The 17,761-nt window shown below is 33.2% G+C and overlaps 1 protein-coding gene across 2 annotated transcripts; it reads right to left on the bottom strand.

Annotated features, from left to right (window-relative positions):
- Positions 1-2,363: 2,363 nt before the first annotated feature.
- LOC145068597 (bifunctional TH2 protein, mitochondrial-like) lies at positions 2,364-5,423 on the bottom strand. 2 transcript variants are annotated; one of them, XM_079015584.1, is made up of 5 exons: positions 4,930-5,423; positions 4,735-4,843; positions 3,794-4,078; positions 3,295-3,715; positions 2,364-3,198 (listed from the first exon to the last, which is right to left on the bottom strand). In XM_079015584.1, exons 1-5 carry the CDS (start codon positions 5,250-5,252, stop codon positions 2,498-2,500), a joined length of 1,839 nt encoding a protein of 612 aa, XP_078871710.1. In that variant the 5' UTR covers positions 5,253-5,423; the 3' UTR covers positions 2,364-2,497. The 2 variants fall into 2 exon arrangements, with proteins under 2 accessions (XP_078871710.1, XP_078871712.1); XM_079015586.1 differs by having other exon boundaries at positions 2,364-3,180.
- Positions 5,424-17,761: the final 12,338 nt, after the last annotated feature.

Below are 17,761 nucleotides of genomic sequence, written 5' to 3'. Positions count from 1 at the left end.
GCAATTCACAAACTTTATAAATTTAGATGCATTTAGACCATCTCCAACCCATCTCCATTTCCCCCCAAAAAATGGAGTAAAAAATGGGGCAAATAGTGTTTCATCTCCAACCATTCTCCATTTTTTATCCCATTTTTACCCCAAAAAAATATATTCTTAGTATATTTTATTATTCTAACTTACATAGATTGTCAAACACACCCCTTTACTAATATAGTTTTAACAAATATATAATCTATATTTTTTTTTCATTACATTAATAGTAAATACAAAAGATTATATTTATAATAAACTTATAAATAAATATTATACATGTATTTATAAAAATATTACACATACATACTTTTAAATAAATATTAAATAAATAAATAATAGTATTGTCACTTGTTGGTTTTTATTAGATTATTATTGTAATATATAGGTTAATTACATGTTTAATAGCATATGTTATCGTGTTTGAATATATATATATATATATATATATATATATATATATATATATATATATATATATATATATATATATATATATATATATCAGGGCCGGCTCTATATAGAGGTTTTTTAAGCTAGGGCTTAGGGCCCCCAATTCTAAAGGGCCCCATATTTTCCAAAATCCAAAAGTTTAGTCCATTAAAAAATCCAATCCGGTAACTACAAAATAAATGAAGTGGAAGAATAAATCAACGATTGCAGCTAGGGGTGCAACGATCGTTTGCACCCCTAATCGCAACATTCATGAAACTGAAACGACATTGCATTCTTCTACCGATTCTATTTTTTGCGACATGTTCATCTCAGCTGTTTTTGATTTCTGAGTATGGTAAAGGCTAAAAGGCCCCAAATTTTTGGCTTGCTTAGATCCCCTAAAATGATTTCTGAGTATAGTAAAGGCTAAAAGGCCCCAAATTACCTATAAGTTTTTGTAAAATACGTTATCGTTTTTTAAAATGTCAATATATATTTAAATTTTTATATGAATTTGATGAACAAAAAACAAATTTTATATTTATAATTAATTAATATAATTTAGTATATAACAAAATATTATAAATATTAAATATTATATTTAAATTATAATTAGTAGGTACAAATGAACTAAAAATGTATAAATATATAACAAAGAGACTAAAAACGACAACGTAAAGTTCATCTCCATTTTGATAGAAATGAATAGTATAACACCATATTTGATGTAATACTATTCATATTCCCCCAAAGGGAGGTGGGAGGGGAACGGGGGAGAATTGGAGAAGAATGGGAAAAAATGAAGAATGAAAGTGTGTTGAAGATGTTTTTAGAGTAGTTAAACCAATTTTCAAGAAATATAACCTTTTGAGCTCAAACCAATATTGCGAACTCAAGGTTTGTAAACAAATTTTGAATTGGTTGTATCCATATTTTGCTTAACAGCTGAAGACTAAAAACACAATGTCATTTGCTTTATATAAGAAATTATATAGAGAATTGTTTTTCTGCTGCGTTCGATGTGGGATATCTTCAAAGGTAGGTCAAAAACATTTTTTAAAATAGATCTTAAAACTTGAGTGTTGCTAAATTGATACCAATTAGACACCCTATAAACATTTTTATTAAAAATCAATTTATAATAAACTATTTATAATTTATTTTTTCAAAAAACAATTCAAATTCAACTTGGACTAAGGCTATTGAACTCGTGGGGGTATATGACTTAATTTTTTTTATTATATATTTTTAACTACAAATAAAAAATTATAATAAAGATAATAGACTTTTTTTTAGACCTTTGACAATATTTAATTTTTCAAAACTGACCCTGATTGAAATAAGATTATTGCATAATCAACCTACGGTTGTATTCTATTTGTCCAATTAATTAAGATATTGACATAAAACGATCGCTACTAAAAATTCCAAGTGACAATGATAATTATTGGAAAGAGGAAGATAATAATTGATGGAACAAGTGAAGTATGCCATGTGAAGGTGTAGCTTCCTTGGGAATGACATAAATCACGGTATTTAGATAATTAAAAAATCAAAACGAAAATCTGAAATAATATAATTAAAACTATTTAAATAAATAGAAAATAATGACTTATTATGAAAAGTGTCACCATTATTTTTGTCTATACCACTGGATACAGGATAAGTAGGGTCATCGGAAAGTCACGGTGTTGATTACGGCTATAGCAACTGATAGTGATGTTGGAGCGGTTACTTGGCTATACAATATCGGCAACATAAATATTAAAATTACAGTAAATTACAAAAATGTTCCTTCTTTTTTTTTTTTTTTTTTTTTTTTTCAAATTCGTAGGTTCAATCCAAATTTTAAATATTTGATAGGTCACATCTTTATAGTCAATACAATACACGTATTATTAATGAATGTTAACAGATTTCCATTCCATTTAAATTCACATACATGTACACACACCATATATTCATATTGCAAGAAAAGAAATTACATCTTTGTTACATTATACGAAAACTACCAAGTTAAAGTAGAACTTCAAGAAGCAACAATGAAAGAATGTATTTCAGCCCAACTAGAAACTGTATACACAACACCTGATACCCCCTTCCAACTGAAAAACCTCCCCTCAACAACCTCTCTCTGCTTCATGACTAAACCAGAGAACAAAGGCACAAAAGAAACACCAAAATGGGTCCCAATTTTTCTAAGAGACGAATTTGACCCAATGACAATGCCTATGTCTGCTTCTATCAAGCAAAGTAAGTCACCAACCGAGTCTCCAATGTAGATGCTTAGATTCTTTTTGTCACATTGGTCATGTTCTTTCAGAATGTTGGAAAAAGCTTGAAGCTTGTCGATAGGGGACTCCATGTTTTTCATGATTTCACCAGTGGATAAAATCCCTTTGTAGATGAACTCATTTGCATGTAGTTGTAGATTGTTGATACCCTTTGATGAGAAAGCGGATCTAATAAGATCACCACACCAGCAAAAGGACAGGATATGAACATCCACATTTAAATTTTCCTTCTTTGTGATGTTTTGAAAGAAATCCATGCAATCATCTTGGAGTATAAGACATTCACCAGCATGTTTAATATCTTCAAGATTCAAACCCTTGAGTACTTCAGACTCGACTACTCTTGTATTTGCTCTTCTCTCAAAATCCGATAGTTGTATGAGTGCCTTCTTTAGCCCCTCATAGTCAAAATCTCCCACTTCAAAGACAAATACAACTGTTTCTTATAGGATAAGGCACAAAAGTTGTTGACTATAAACGAAAACAGCAATTAATCCATAGTTTATGTTTAACAAGATATAGGATGCTTCACCTTTTTGATTGACTAATATACTTTCCTTGCACTGTTCATATTCTTCCATGTACTCCCTCGATAATCTTTCCCATGTGTTTTTCAATTCAGCTAAGGGCATCCTGGTAATTTCATTTTGACTTTCTTGTTGGGTTTGATCCGACTTTGGTGCTGTATCCATAGCAATCTCAGCCAAAATAGCACATGAATCAACTACAGTGCATGTCAGATCAAAATCAGAGAAAACCGTAACACGATGATATTTACGATTATGCCCCTGTAATAAAGGAACTACGGTTTGCTGATCAAGAGGTTGGGCTAAAAAGAACTCCATCTCAAGTTTCATTGCTTGATGGTAAAGTTTTTGCATGATATCAAGCTCTTCACCAGTCAAAGAAACACTTAACTTGTCCAGCAACTCCTCAGTCTGGCAAGCTGCTGCCTAAATAAATGTTCAAGAAAAACATCCATCAATGAAACAAGTCATATGAAGTGCCACAACAGAAAGAAAAAGAAACACCTGAAAAGCTTCGGATGAATAATTATGGATCCACTTCTTGTATGGGTGATGATTCTTATCAACCAGAAACTGAAGTTCCTTTCCAAGAAAAGCATAAAGCCTCATGCAAGGGACCATTGCACTTATGGTGTATGCAGCAACTTTTGTTTTTTCAAAAGGGGTGGTGAGATTTGCAGGACAATTTATGCCTTCAATCTTCCCAGAGGCTGTTGCCAACAAGAACTCAGTGTATTTCAGTGTTGCAGAGTTTGGCATTGTTTCTTTAGACACATCAAAACCCCATTCCTGGATTTTTTTTTTTTTTTTTTTTTTTTTTTTTTTTTTTTTTTTTTTGTATATCAGTGTGTGATAAATTTAACTAAACATAAACTAAAATAAAATAAAAGAGGACACATTTGTAAAAAAGTTAGGACTTAATGGGAAAAGCCTCATTTCCTTAACACTTCATGCCTAGTCCCAAAGTTTTCACAATTTCACCCCTAGACCTTACTAAAAAAATTAACACATATCAAGAATGTAATGTGTCACAAATGAAACACATACTTCTATACAAGGTAACATGGTACAAGCTACTAAGATAAAGTTTCTTGCATTTAAATTTATCCTTCCATGGTGAGATACATGGAAAATGCAGAAAAAAAAAAGATACATAACCTAAGATAATGCCTCATGATGCACAGGAAAAAAGTGTTTTCACATTATATGACAAAAACTGTTTTCACGTGCATCCCATGATCAAACTCTATTATACTAATGCAATACCCTGGTCAGAAATCTTGATCTACATGGCCTAAAGAAACAAAAGAAAAATGTCTAGTGCATTCACATTTCTCTGTGATAAAATTCCAAAATTACTGAACTGAGATATTGATTAAAAACTTTAAGAAAAATCCATATGAACAAGGCAATGCTATACATAATAAAATACAAGAGAATTTTACTTGGCAAAAAGAACCATGCATTTCAAGCTCTTCAAGAACACTCTGTCTCAACTCACTGATAGAAACTTTAGCATCATCATCATCTGCATACTCCTCGGCTAATTCATATCTAAAAGAAGCACACATAAATCCATATTACCGAAAACCTAAATTGGCGAAATCCCGAAGTACAAAATTCTAAAGAGAAAAACTTACGCTTGGGCAAAGCATTTAAGAAAATGAACATCTTGAGCGATGTAATGGCGAAAAGTATCAAGCTTGAGATTACCAGAGGCTAACGAAACTACAAAAGGAGTGTAGAGAGAAAGAATCGATTCTTTATTAAACCTAACCCAGAAACGCTTGGCCACGCCTTCATCGTTGGGGCTTAGGGTTGTCGTCATTGATGACTGTGTAACAAGTTTGAAATTGGGATTGTGATTCTTGTTGGATGGTGTATAGTTTCTGTTATTAAAGAAAGCAGATCGGAGAGCGTTGATGGGAACACTACAAAAGGGTTTGCTCGAAAAAAGGCGCATCAAAGAAACAAGAAGTTGGGGAAGTTTGGATAATTAGTTTAAAGGCAGAGGGTAGGGAGCTGAGTTCAGAATGGGAATGCAGTAGCTCTGCCTACAAACAGCCAAACACGAGGGAAGGAGCGAATCAAACCCTGGGTATTTTGGGTATGGAAATCTAAATCGAGAGTGACTTTTGGAGTAAAAAGTGCATATTTAGGTGTGTTTGGGATTTTTTTTTTTTTTTTTTTTTTTTCTTTTTTTAAGGTAAAAGTCCTTTACAGTACTTTTTATAAAATTACTTTCATAAGAAGGATTTTTTTGTAAAAAAAAAGGTTTTTAAATGTATTAGGCTTAATTTTTAAGGTTTTTTAGTGATAAAATCAAAAGTCACAATTTTATGATTTTTGAAATTTTTTTTTTGTTTTTGTCAAAAAGTTGTTTTAAAAGGAACTTTTATACTTACCCTCTTATTCCTGACTATTCAAAGATTTATTTCATCTTTTTACAATTGTCAGAGTGGATCTGAATATCTAATAGGCATTCTCTGGTCATACCTACGGCCACCTTCATGGTCGGATCCATCAAAGATGAGATACATGAAACGGGCAGGGCTTTTGTGACACTTTGAGACAATAAAGCTTTTGATGGATATCCCAAGCCTTGGAGCCCACAATCCCATGTTAATACTTTTTAGTTTTTCATGCAATTTCCTATTTACTAGGATATAGTTAGTACTTCCATTTCTTTTGTTATAACTTCCATAACGAGTGTAATACTCATACCGAGAACGAGTTGACCGATAAATGAGTTAGTCTTCATAATTTATAAGATTTCACTATCTATACAATTAAGGTCTTTGTTATAGATGTTGGTTTCATACAAATATTTCATTTTATAATTCAAGCACATTACATGAGTTTGAAATATAACATATTGATTGAGGATTTCAATATATTAAAATAACAAATTAAGGTAATTTTTTGTTTATTTTCTATGATGCAAAATAGCAAGTTAGCTCATCTTTTCACGCTAAATAGCAACATACTTTATGGCCGGATGCAAAAAAATAGTAAGTTAGTTTTTTTCGTGTTGAATGACAATGTACTTTCATTTTTCTGTTGGTTATGCTAAAAAGGAAAAATAATTTATTTTATTGCCTTAAGTAGCAATATATTTTCCTTTTTCTATTTCTTTGCGACTTGATGCAAAAAAACGGCAACTTGGTTTCTTTTTTTTTTTGGACTAAAGAGTATCGTACTTTCTTTTCATTTTTTTCTTTTATATAATCCTATTTTCATTTGTTTCCATTATAAAACTGTACCATGACAAATCTACCAAATTACAGTTATATCATTCATATAAACTTTTTTTTTTAATGTGATACGGTAAACACATTGTAAGTTGCCTAAAACACATTTATGCGTACCTTTTTAAGTTGTCTAAATATATTTAGATAGTGTTATAGCGTCCATTGGTCGGATTAATCGAAGAAAAAACTATACACTCATTCAACTTTATATATATATATATATATATATATATATATATATATATATATAGAGAGAGAGAGAGAGAGAGAGAGAGAGAGAGAGAGGAGAGTTAATGCGAAAATGCAAATAACTTGCGAAAACACGAAAACAAGAAAAAACTATGAAATTGTGTCACCTCAACCTTATATTTTGGATTATAATTCATCCAAACTTCGATTTACATGATGGTAAACGATGATATATGAGAAACTGATTCATATTATCAAAACATGATTTTTGACATTTTTATTATGAAAACATGAATTTAAAAGTGTTTAAGGACGTGAAAAAAAATAATTGTTAAAATAGCCTTTAAATCTATATTATCATAACACAATTCAATGTAAACTTATTATCTTTAATTTATTGCAAATAAATTTAATTTTTATAGTCAATGTGTTTGATTTTTTTTAGATAAAATCTATTTTCACGTTTTCGCGCAATATTTATGTTTTCGCATGAACCTACTTTTATATATATATAAAAGTAGGTTTAAGAGTCAACACATACAGACACACACAAACACACACACACACACACACACACACATATATATATATATATATATATATATATATATATATATATATATGTGTGTGTGTGTGTGTGTGTTTGTGTGTGTCTGTATGTGTTGACTCTTAAACTTAAAAAGTAGAAACTTAGGACCGAGGAAAAATGATAAATCATTGGGGTTTTTTTTTTTTTTTTTTTTTTTTGTTTTTTGTATTTCTAACCAAGCTATAAACTATATTACTAAATATATCTAATGAATTAACGGGGAATTAGAAACATCAATAAAGTAACTTTTTAAAACAGATGCTAAAAACATTCATTTTAGTCATATAAGACAATGGTATAATGCTAAAAACATGATTGATAAATGATGAGAAATGGAAAACATGATTGATAAAATATATTTCACATACAAAACTATGATTGATAAATTATAAAGTCTATCTTTAACTAAAACAAAACCACAATATCCAACTGGGTTCAATTAAAAGTTACATATATGCAAAATAATAATAATAAATAAATAAAAATAAAACCTACCGGAAAAGACATCCATTTCTACTTTCATTTGTTAATATTATAGCTGTTCTATAACAAATTTATCAAATTATAGGAATAAATAAAAGAAATAACAATCCATTAAAATACAATCAAGTGAATTTAAGTTCAAAACTGTAACTAATATGAATTTTTTCGAAAAATAAAATTACAAAATCATCTATATGATACCGTGGAAACATCTCTAACCTTTGATCTCTTGTACCCCTTAAAACTGTTAAGAAGGATCTAAGTGCAGAAAAAAAAGACCAAAGTGCTAAAAAATATCAAATTTTCGTAACTGTCAGAAAAGGATTGTATTTATGTGACAAAATTGCAAGAATGGTCCCTGTGGTATGTCGAAAAATGCTACTTTAGGCCAAACACGTTTGGACTCACCGATAGTCCAAAAGTTATCATTTTGTTGCGGTTTTGGTCCAAAACAGCTTAAAAAAAATCTAAAAATGACGGATTTGCCCTTTTCCATTTGTTTTTTGCTTTTCTTTTTGTTATTTAATTATTTTATAACTAAAAAATATAAAAAATAAAATAAAATATTTCTCTCTCTTTTCTCTCTTTCTCTCTCTCTCTCTCAAGATAACAGCCAATATACCCTCTCTTCCATCATCTTCCTCACCGAGCTCTCCATAAAAAACACATTAGAATCTCTACAAGTTAAAGCCAAAAAAGACGAATCAATCACCGAACCAATTCATCAATTCTTCAAATTACAAACATCTTCTCAAAACCCAGACCCTCACCTCGAAGGAAAAGTCACTTTCCAGAAAATCTTCCACCATTACCACCGTTCGACCACCACTCGCCACCACCACAGTCCGTCATCTTCATCTCCACCTAAATCAGATTAGATGAACACACACACAAAATCAGATCAGATAAACGCACGCATACATACACTAAATCAGATCATATCAGATAATCACACACATACACCCACTAAATAAGATGAACACATATACACACTAAATAAGATGAACACATACACAAATGAAATTTGATGAAAACACATAGATTAACACAAACATCCATCAATTTTACAATAGATTTAGCACAAACGCACACATAGATTAAATACACACACAAACTCGAACAACACCAACAAGAGATTAAACACATACACACAAACACCACAATAGATCTGAAAAGCATTAGACACACACACAAACGCCACAATAGATAAAGGGTTGCAATAAGGTTTTTGCAAAGGTTGTCACCAGAGAAGAAGGGAGAGGAAGTCGTCTTTGGAAAACCTCCATAAAGAGAAAGGGTTTCTCTGCCTTCACCTTCTTCGCCTTCGTTGAATCACATTTGTGTGTATGTGTCTGCTTAGAAATCTGAAGAAGAAATGAGGCGCTGCAAACCCTAGCAACTCGAAACCACCACCGCTATGATCTTCAACCCGTCGTTTGGGAGGGACATAGATCTGAAGAAAGGGGGCGACTGGTGAAGGAAGAACTGATAAAGAGAGACAAACTGAGTCGGGTTTGTTTTCATGTTCATCGATGTAGGGTTTGCAAAGGCGAAATCGTCTTCAGAGCAAAGGAGATAGAGGATGACGGCGACAGTGATTGATTTTGGACGAGCGATTTCTTGCGGGCGAAGTTGATACAATCAATGCAATCGATGCACAAATCTTGAAGGTGGATTTCATAGATGAAGTTGGATTTGGGGCAGGAGCATTATGGTGAATTTCCGATTGAGAAGATACATCTTTTTCTTGAGCTTCTTTGATTGAGGTTCCTCCCGTTAATCTCTTTTCAACCAACGAGAGAGAGAGAGAGAGAGAGAGAGAGAAAGAAAGAAAGAAAGAAGAGAAGAGAGAGAAATATTTTATTTTATTTTTTATATTTTGTAGTTATAAAATAATTAAATAACAAAAAGAAAAGCAAAAAACAAATAGAAAATGGCAAATCCGTCATTTTTAGATTTTTAAGCTGTTTAGGACCAAAACCGCAACAAAATGATAACTTTTGGACTATTGGTGCTAGTCCAAACGTGTTTGGCCTAAAGTAGCATTTTTCGACATACCACAGGACCATTCTTGCAATTTTGTCTATTTATGTCAAGAAAGGATTATAATGCTAGAAATAAGATTAAAAAGTAGGATGTTGTACCATGTGTTCATCTGAAATTAGTTTAATAATTTTTTAACTATCAAGATGAGCAACTTAGTTTCTTTTATTTGTTTATTACATCAACTTACTTGTAAAATAAAACCATAAGATAAGTTTTTATGGTATTTATTTAACTAAAAAAACCTATGATCCAAAATCATAAAGATACATTCTATTTGGATAAAGTTCAACTCATATTTTAGTTTTTGCTTCGAAGATGAATAGTTGAACGCTCAACCGTCTGGAATGCTACAAATATATAAATCAAAACTTCATTATTCAATAAATTAAATTATAACTATTATAATTTTAATAAATTAATAAGGCTTTTCCTCTCTTGTTGCTGCATGAAACTCCCCTAGTTTACCTGTCCATTATACTTTCTATCAGTTACATAGAAAACAAAAGAATCAGAATCAGAATCCCAAATTCCTGAGTTTAAAACTTTACTACCATAAGTAAGTATATAAGAGTTTTAAGTAAACGCAAGAAATATGAAAGTACCGATATAACACTCTAAACAAACAATAAAATTATCCTAGATTGTTAAAAAAAAGGTGAGTAATAAAAGACATAAGACATAAGACTTCAAATCACATTTCATTAAATCATTTACCTTGAAAAGAATTTATTCAAGCTCCTTATTGGGAACTTTAAAAAACAGACATAAGACTTCAAAAATAACTACAAATAGGGAAATCTGCGAAAAAGTCCTAATATTTTAGGCCAGTTTACGATTTAGCCCAAAATTAAATTTTGTTTACAAAAAAAGACAGATTACCGGCTAAAACTTCGGATTAACCCTTTGTAGCTGGTTTCACAGATTTAGCCGGTATCTCGTCTTTTTTGTTAATTAATCCAAATTTTGGGGCTTTTTCATTAATTAATCAAAATTTTAGGGCTTTTTCATTATTTATTACCAATAAACCAAAATATTTGGACTTTTCTGAAGATTACCTTTAAACTAATATATATTATATGATCTAATTTAATATGTACTATTCCATGTCTTCTTTCTTATGCTCTTCTAGGCTCACCATGTGTTTTTATCGGTGTCGTCAAACCCAACAACAAAAATCTCACTCATAAGCCTCGTTAACTCCATCGATTTTTCAAAATTATCCATTCATAACTCTATGATCATCTTTCAATCTCCAAGTAAAGAACGGAGGAAATCCTTGTTGATTACGTGGATGTCCCAATTACCTAACCATGACTTAAACCATGGTTCCAACACTTGGATGTTCCTATTACCTAACCATGACTTGAATCCTATTTCAAACCCATACACTATGCACATTGTCCATAGTGTTGTTCACAATAAAATACGAATTCCACATGGTTTAACCACTGATACCTTGGCTCAAGTCTTACATGACCTTTGTGTTCCTTACAATAGGGCTTGAAAACCATGAAGAATGAACCATTAAGCTTAAAAATCTCAACATAGGTAAAAAAAATCAACTTGATATTATGTACTGAAAACCGTGAAGAATGTTAACTCTAATTGTAAAAAAAAATGTCAACAAGCTATCCATCATAAACTATTAAAATATTAATTTGGTATACCTACGAGCTACTGTTCCAACACTCAGATGTTCCTGTTACCTAACCATGACTCGAAACCTTATTTCGAACCCATACACTAATGGCATTGTCCATAGTTTTGTTAACAACAAAATACGAATCCCGCATGGTTTAACCACTGATACCTTGGCTCAAGTCTTACTTGACCCTTGTTTCCTTACAATAGGTGTAACTGTAAGTCCCTAATCTGCATGTGTATCAATCAGATCCGTTTGATGGTGCGGAATCCCAATCAAATGGATGATGTCAGATCAAATAAAAAAGAAGGAGAAGAAGAATTAATATGAATCTTGTATGTATTGATATGAATTATGATCCGGATACAAGAGATTCACACACACATAAATTCTCCTGTTTCTCTCTAGCCGAAAACTCTCTAGGGTTCATCAATCCTCTACTCCTCACCCTAACACCTCTATTTATACTTGAATATGGGCCGGACAAAACAAATGGGCCGTAAATGAGTTTAACTCAGCCGTAAACTAGACCATAAAGTTCCAAATATTACACAAAAATATAATTGCCCAAAAAAGTAAAGTATAAACCATATTTTGACCCAACAATCTCCCCCTTGGTTTATAGCTTTCTTTTCTTAATTGACCTAACAAGCTCCCCCTAAAAAGTAGCTGGCTTTCTTGATAATCTTCATTGGGAACTTGGCTTCAGCATTTATCTTCAATGAATGACTTCATCTTGAGCAGTTGGGCTTTTCTTCAGAGTTTGGCTTTGAATGCACGTCGGTGAGGAGGCTTGACATACTGATTCTTGAAAGATAACGCTTTCAGCTTGAGAATCTTCAGAGAGAACTTTAGAGAGAACAAATCTTCTGGATCACTTCAGCAGGTACAAAGATAGCAGCAGACTGATTGAGGAGGCTTCAATGCAATCCGTCACATAATCTTCAATTTCAGCTTCACCTTGCTTCTGGGGTTGAAAGATTGAATGTTGAAAGAATGATCTTCATTTCTTGCTCCTTCGAATGAGAATTCTTCGATGCTCACGGACGAGGCTTTGGCTCAGAAATCTTCAACACAAACTCCATGAGTCTTATCTATACCTGAAATCACTTTTCAAGACAAAACAAAACTAAAAGAAAACTTAGCACACAAATTAAAACAGAAAGAAAAATATTTTTGGATTTTTTTTTTATTTTTCTGAACAAGAAATAAAACATAAATAACACTATTTTTGGATTTTTTTATTATTTTTAATTTTTAATTCTCCCCTAATATTTAAATTAGAAGAAACTATGACAAATTTAACAAAAACAAAAATGATATCTAACTTTAAGAGAGATTTGGGATCAAAGTTTTTAGACAGCCTTTATCCACTTGTCGGTACCTTCCATATTCACATCTTTGTCTGATCGATCGTCGGTATTGTTGTCCACTTAAACACGAAAAATTGTGACAAATTTAGGACATACTATTTGATACAAGACAAGGTGAACTTAAGTTCCTAAAAATTATATCTGATCCTAATTCCTTAGATACTATATCTTAAGGACCATTCATCTGACGACGACCAGAGATATTGTTGTCCACCTAAATTGAGCAGCGAGATCTACAGACAATCTGTATGAGTTCAGTTTTAAGTGTACTGGAACGTGTTTCCCGCTTCCTGATATGCCCCAGCCATCAAGAACTTCCAGAGTACTCCTTACACCGGGTGAGCAGACAACCATTCAGAGAGAGAAGAGATTCATAATTCTATTGCTAACTACTTCAGAGGGGTTGAGAAGAAGAAGGTTGCATATACTATGTACCAGGTCGGATTAGAAGTCGCGCAAAGGAGACAGCATATGGCTAACAGATAAGAAGTATTTCACACACACACACACACACACACACACACATATATATATATATATATATATATATATATATATATATATATATATATATATAGCCTACAGAGAAATAGAGTTGCATATGTTGTGTACCAGGTCGGATTGGAAGTCACGCAAAGGAGACAACATATGACTAATAGACAGAAAGAAAGAAAAAGATTTTCTACAGACCTAATTTATCGGAATTTACCAGTCCCCCCATCCATCCGGAATTAATGACAGAATCTGCACATCAAGGAAAAGTTAAGCCACGGTTCGAAGTACGGGTTCAATTAATGTGACTGGTAGATTCTCATGTATATCTCCCTGCTCAACCTATCCGAGCGTCGTATTGTCAGGCTGAACATATCTAACTAGGTCAAGATTTGTCAATTCTATAAATTTCCTAAGTTCAACTCTGCCTAGTCAAGTCCATTTAAAATTTTTTCGTGCCTACTGACGCATCAAGTCAGAGCATAGACCCTTCAACTTTGGGTACGTTACGCAGACTCAGATTGCCTATTATCACTAGATAATATCACTTCCCAAAACATCACCCTCAAGCACACTTCATAACCAAATTTTTTATTTTATGATTTTCTAATGTTTTTGGATTTTTTTTTTTAATTTTCTAATTTTTGTTTTGTTTTTATTTCTCCCCCTAAATTTGTGCATAGGAGAGAAACGAAAGTAAATGCGCAAATTTAAACTATCGTAAAACAAAAATTAGTCTTTAAAGCGAATCAACTTAAGACAAACTCAGGAGTATAGAGAAGAAAACGCAAACCGTAAGTCACCGATTGAATTTGCATCCAGAAGGTCTGAGAACAGCACGCATAATCTCAGAACAGATCCAAAAATTCTTCATATCATTAAGAACTAACCCCATGCGATCCCTTCTTTTCTTCCTTTCCCGCAAAAGGACACATGCTCTCAAACAATGTTCTGAGTGTTGTACAGTTGAGAGATGTCCCCTATCATGTGCCTGGAACAGCCACTACCAACAAACCGAAGTCTGATGATATGCTTCCATAGCTGCTCCGACACAGAGCGGGATCAGTTGGTCTTTGGAACCCAGTCCATTTTGAAACTGGGTCGACCTTTGTCATCAACACACAATACTTTCTCCCATGACATATCCTGCTTATCACAAACAGAAGATGTAGAAACATTAGAGTCGTTAGTTGATTTGGGAGATTGAGCCTTCGGAACCCATTTGTAGTTGAGTTTAACTCATTTCTTTTTCGATCTGATGGGTGGCTCAGCACTTGCTTTGGAACTTGAAGCCGTCTGCCTAGATGACTTTGACCTAACCGGTCTTGGCTTCACAAGAGCATCTCTTGAACCGGGCTTGTTGGCTGACATATCCTTCTTGCCCTTGGGATTTGGATGCTTGTCCTTTGGAGTTTGATTCTTGGCCTTGGAAGATTGATTCATGGCCTTCAGTGCGTTCCAATCAGCATTGTCTGAATGTGACCTTGAGGGGTTTCTTTTGGAGTATCTCCCTCTTGGCGCGTTCTGCCACTCTTGTGCATAGTAGGGAACGTGTGCACGATTAGGACAGTTTCTGGTAATGTGTCCAGGTGTTCCACAGTGAAAACAAGTCCTTTTCTTCACTGGGAAATTATTTCTTCCTGCCCCTGGTGGCGTATCCTTGCCTTGTCTCTTGTTGTTCCCATATGCACACTTACAACAGGCACTTTGTTGAGTTGGAATTGGAGGCCTATATTTCTCAACGGCAGGTTTGTTAGAAGCAGCCAAGTTCGAAGCAACAGATTTAGAGTTCAAGGAGTCATTGGTTTGTTCAGAAGAACTCTCCTTGTTCTCATCCTCTGCTACTTTACCTGCACAAGAAGTAGCAACATTAGAACCTTCAATATTTATAACTCCTCCTGACACAAATCCAACTCGTTTGCCATATCGAAGATGTGGCTCCCTGTCAGTTTCGTCCTGTGTCATAGGGATGGATGTGTAGTTATGATTATAAGGAGGAGGTACACTATCATACCCTAGACCCTTGTTTTGATTTTCTTTGAATTTTAATTGGGTTTCATACAAGGACTCAACTGTCTGACTTGACGCAGTATAATTTTTGAAACTGACATCAGTTTTTCCACACTTGATTTTTAAAGCGTCAAGTTCTTCAGTTACAGCAACAAGTTGTCTCTTAACATAATCATAATTTTCACACTTGTTGCTATACTCTTCCTGAAGTTTCCTAAAGTCCTTGGTTTTTGCTTCTAACTCAGCCTTCAGGGGTTTCTGTCCTTTCCTGAGTTGATATCCTTCATATCTCAGGTCCTTAACTTCTCTTTTAAATATATCAATTTGTTCCCGAAGAAATTTAATTGTGGCTTCACAAGCTGGAGTACATGTAACTTCAGTGACCGGAATGTTTTCAGAACTCATTGTTTCTCTACACTTCAAAGCATCAAGTTCTTAAATAACATCAACAAGACTAAGATGATTGAGATCTTTTGTTTTCTTGATGATGGTCACGTTCATATCCCACGATTTCGGAAATGAATTTAGCAGCTTTTTGTTTATCTCGGATTTAGTCAAGAAGATTCCGGCTATATTCATCTTGGTACTGAGTATAGTAAACCGCTGCAACTGAGTTTCGAGGGTTTCTCCAGGGACATAATCGAAAAGGTTGAAATTTTGTCTTAACATATCCTGACGACTCTCTTTCATGTTTTCAACTCCCTCGTAGACCTTAAAATCAATTAATTAAAAAAACAACTAGAAGCAAACGTCAAATTTAAAATGCCTTTTTTTTTAAAAAAAAAATTAATTAATTTATTTATTTATTTATTTTTTTTTATTTTTAAAAACAACCTTAAAAGTCAAATTTAAAAAAATCAAACTCAAAAGTCGAACTTAAAAGTCAAACCGAAAAGCTAAATTTGAAAATTTAAAAGTTAAACAAAAAAGTCAAAGTTTAAAGTCAAAGGTCACACTTGGAAGTCAAACCGAAAAGTTAAATTTGAAAATTTAAAAATTAAACGAAAAAGTTAAAGTTTAAAGTCAAAGGTCAAACTTGGAAGTCAAATTGAAAAGTTAAATTTGAAAATTTAAAAATTAAACGAAAAAGTCAAGGTTTAAAGTCAAAAATAAAAACAATTTTTTTTAATTATTATTTTATTATTTATTATTTTATTATTATTATTATTATTATTTTATTTTTATTTTGAATGAAAAAGGAATTTAAAAATAAAAGAAATTGAGTTTTTGGGTTAAAAGTGTCAAATTTTCGAAAGTAGGTGCGAAAAAGACGGGTTATAGTTTAAATTTCAAAGGAAAGGAACAAGGAATCAGCTAGTTGAGTTGGATAAGGCGCAGGCTTGTTGTTCTAATCCCTGGAGAGAAGGTTCACTAATTGACCTGGGGACAAGTAATTCGACTCATTCACATCCAGATCATGAATGTTTGGAATCCATATTATGCAAGGAGACATTGCTTTTGCTAATTCGAATTGAAGGGTGGAGGTCTCGAGTTCGAAACCCGGCACTGCACCTTCGCGTCCTTAATTTTTTTTTAATAAAGTGCGCTGCTGAATGAGATCCTGCTTAGCCGAGCCGTATACGTTCGATCCCCAAGCCGCCGAGTCGAGCCGATTCTTCAAGCCACGATCCAAGCCGAGCCGAAATCCGAGCTGTATACGTACAACCGAGCCGCAAACTCCGGAAACCCTAGCCGTAAACACTAACTCCGCCGCCGGCCGTGAACTGTTTCCGGCAGTAAGCTCCGGCCGAAAATCCTTCAACAATTACGTGAAAAACAGCGATTTTTCGACTTTGAAGTTCCAAAACTCAATCAAAAACCCCTTTTTATGAAAAACACAAAGAACAAACCCCCCTTATTTTTGCGAGATCTATCCAAAAACGCAAAAATATTTCGAAAATAAGATCAAATATTGCTCCAAAATAGAGTTTACGACCCAAGAACTCGGAGTTTACGGCCGTAAGCTTGGACCGTAAACACCAATTATTCAGATTCCAGACGAAACAATAATCCTTTTGACTGATACAACTAGGCTCTGATACCAATTGTAAGTCCCTAATCTGCCTGTGTATCAATCAGATCCGTTTGATGGCGCGGAATCCCAATCAAACGGATGATGTCAGATCAAATAAAAGAGAAGGAGAATAAGAATTAATATGAATCTTGTATGTATTGATATGAATTATGATCCGGATACAAGAGATTCACACACACATAAAAGCTCCTATTTCTCTCTGGCCGAAAACTCTCTAGGGTTCATCAATCCTCTACTCCTCACCCTAACACCTCTATTTATACTTGAATATGGGCCGGACAAAACAAATGGGCCGTAAATGAGTTTACGGCCGTAAACTCAGCCGTAAACTAGACCATAAAGTTCCAAATATTACACAAAAA

Source organism: Lactuca serriola, chromosome 8 (assembly GCF_051521515.1).
Source record: "Lactuca serriola cultivar US96UC23 chromosome 8, Lser_US96UC23_V15, whole genome shotgun sequence".
NCBI lineage: Eukaryota > Viridiplantae > Streptophyta > Magnoliopsida > Asterales > Asteraceae > Lactuca > Lactuca serriola.
Note: the sequence above shows the minus strand (reverse complement) of the source record. Positions and strands in the feature narration are given on the sequence as shown.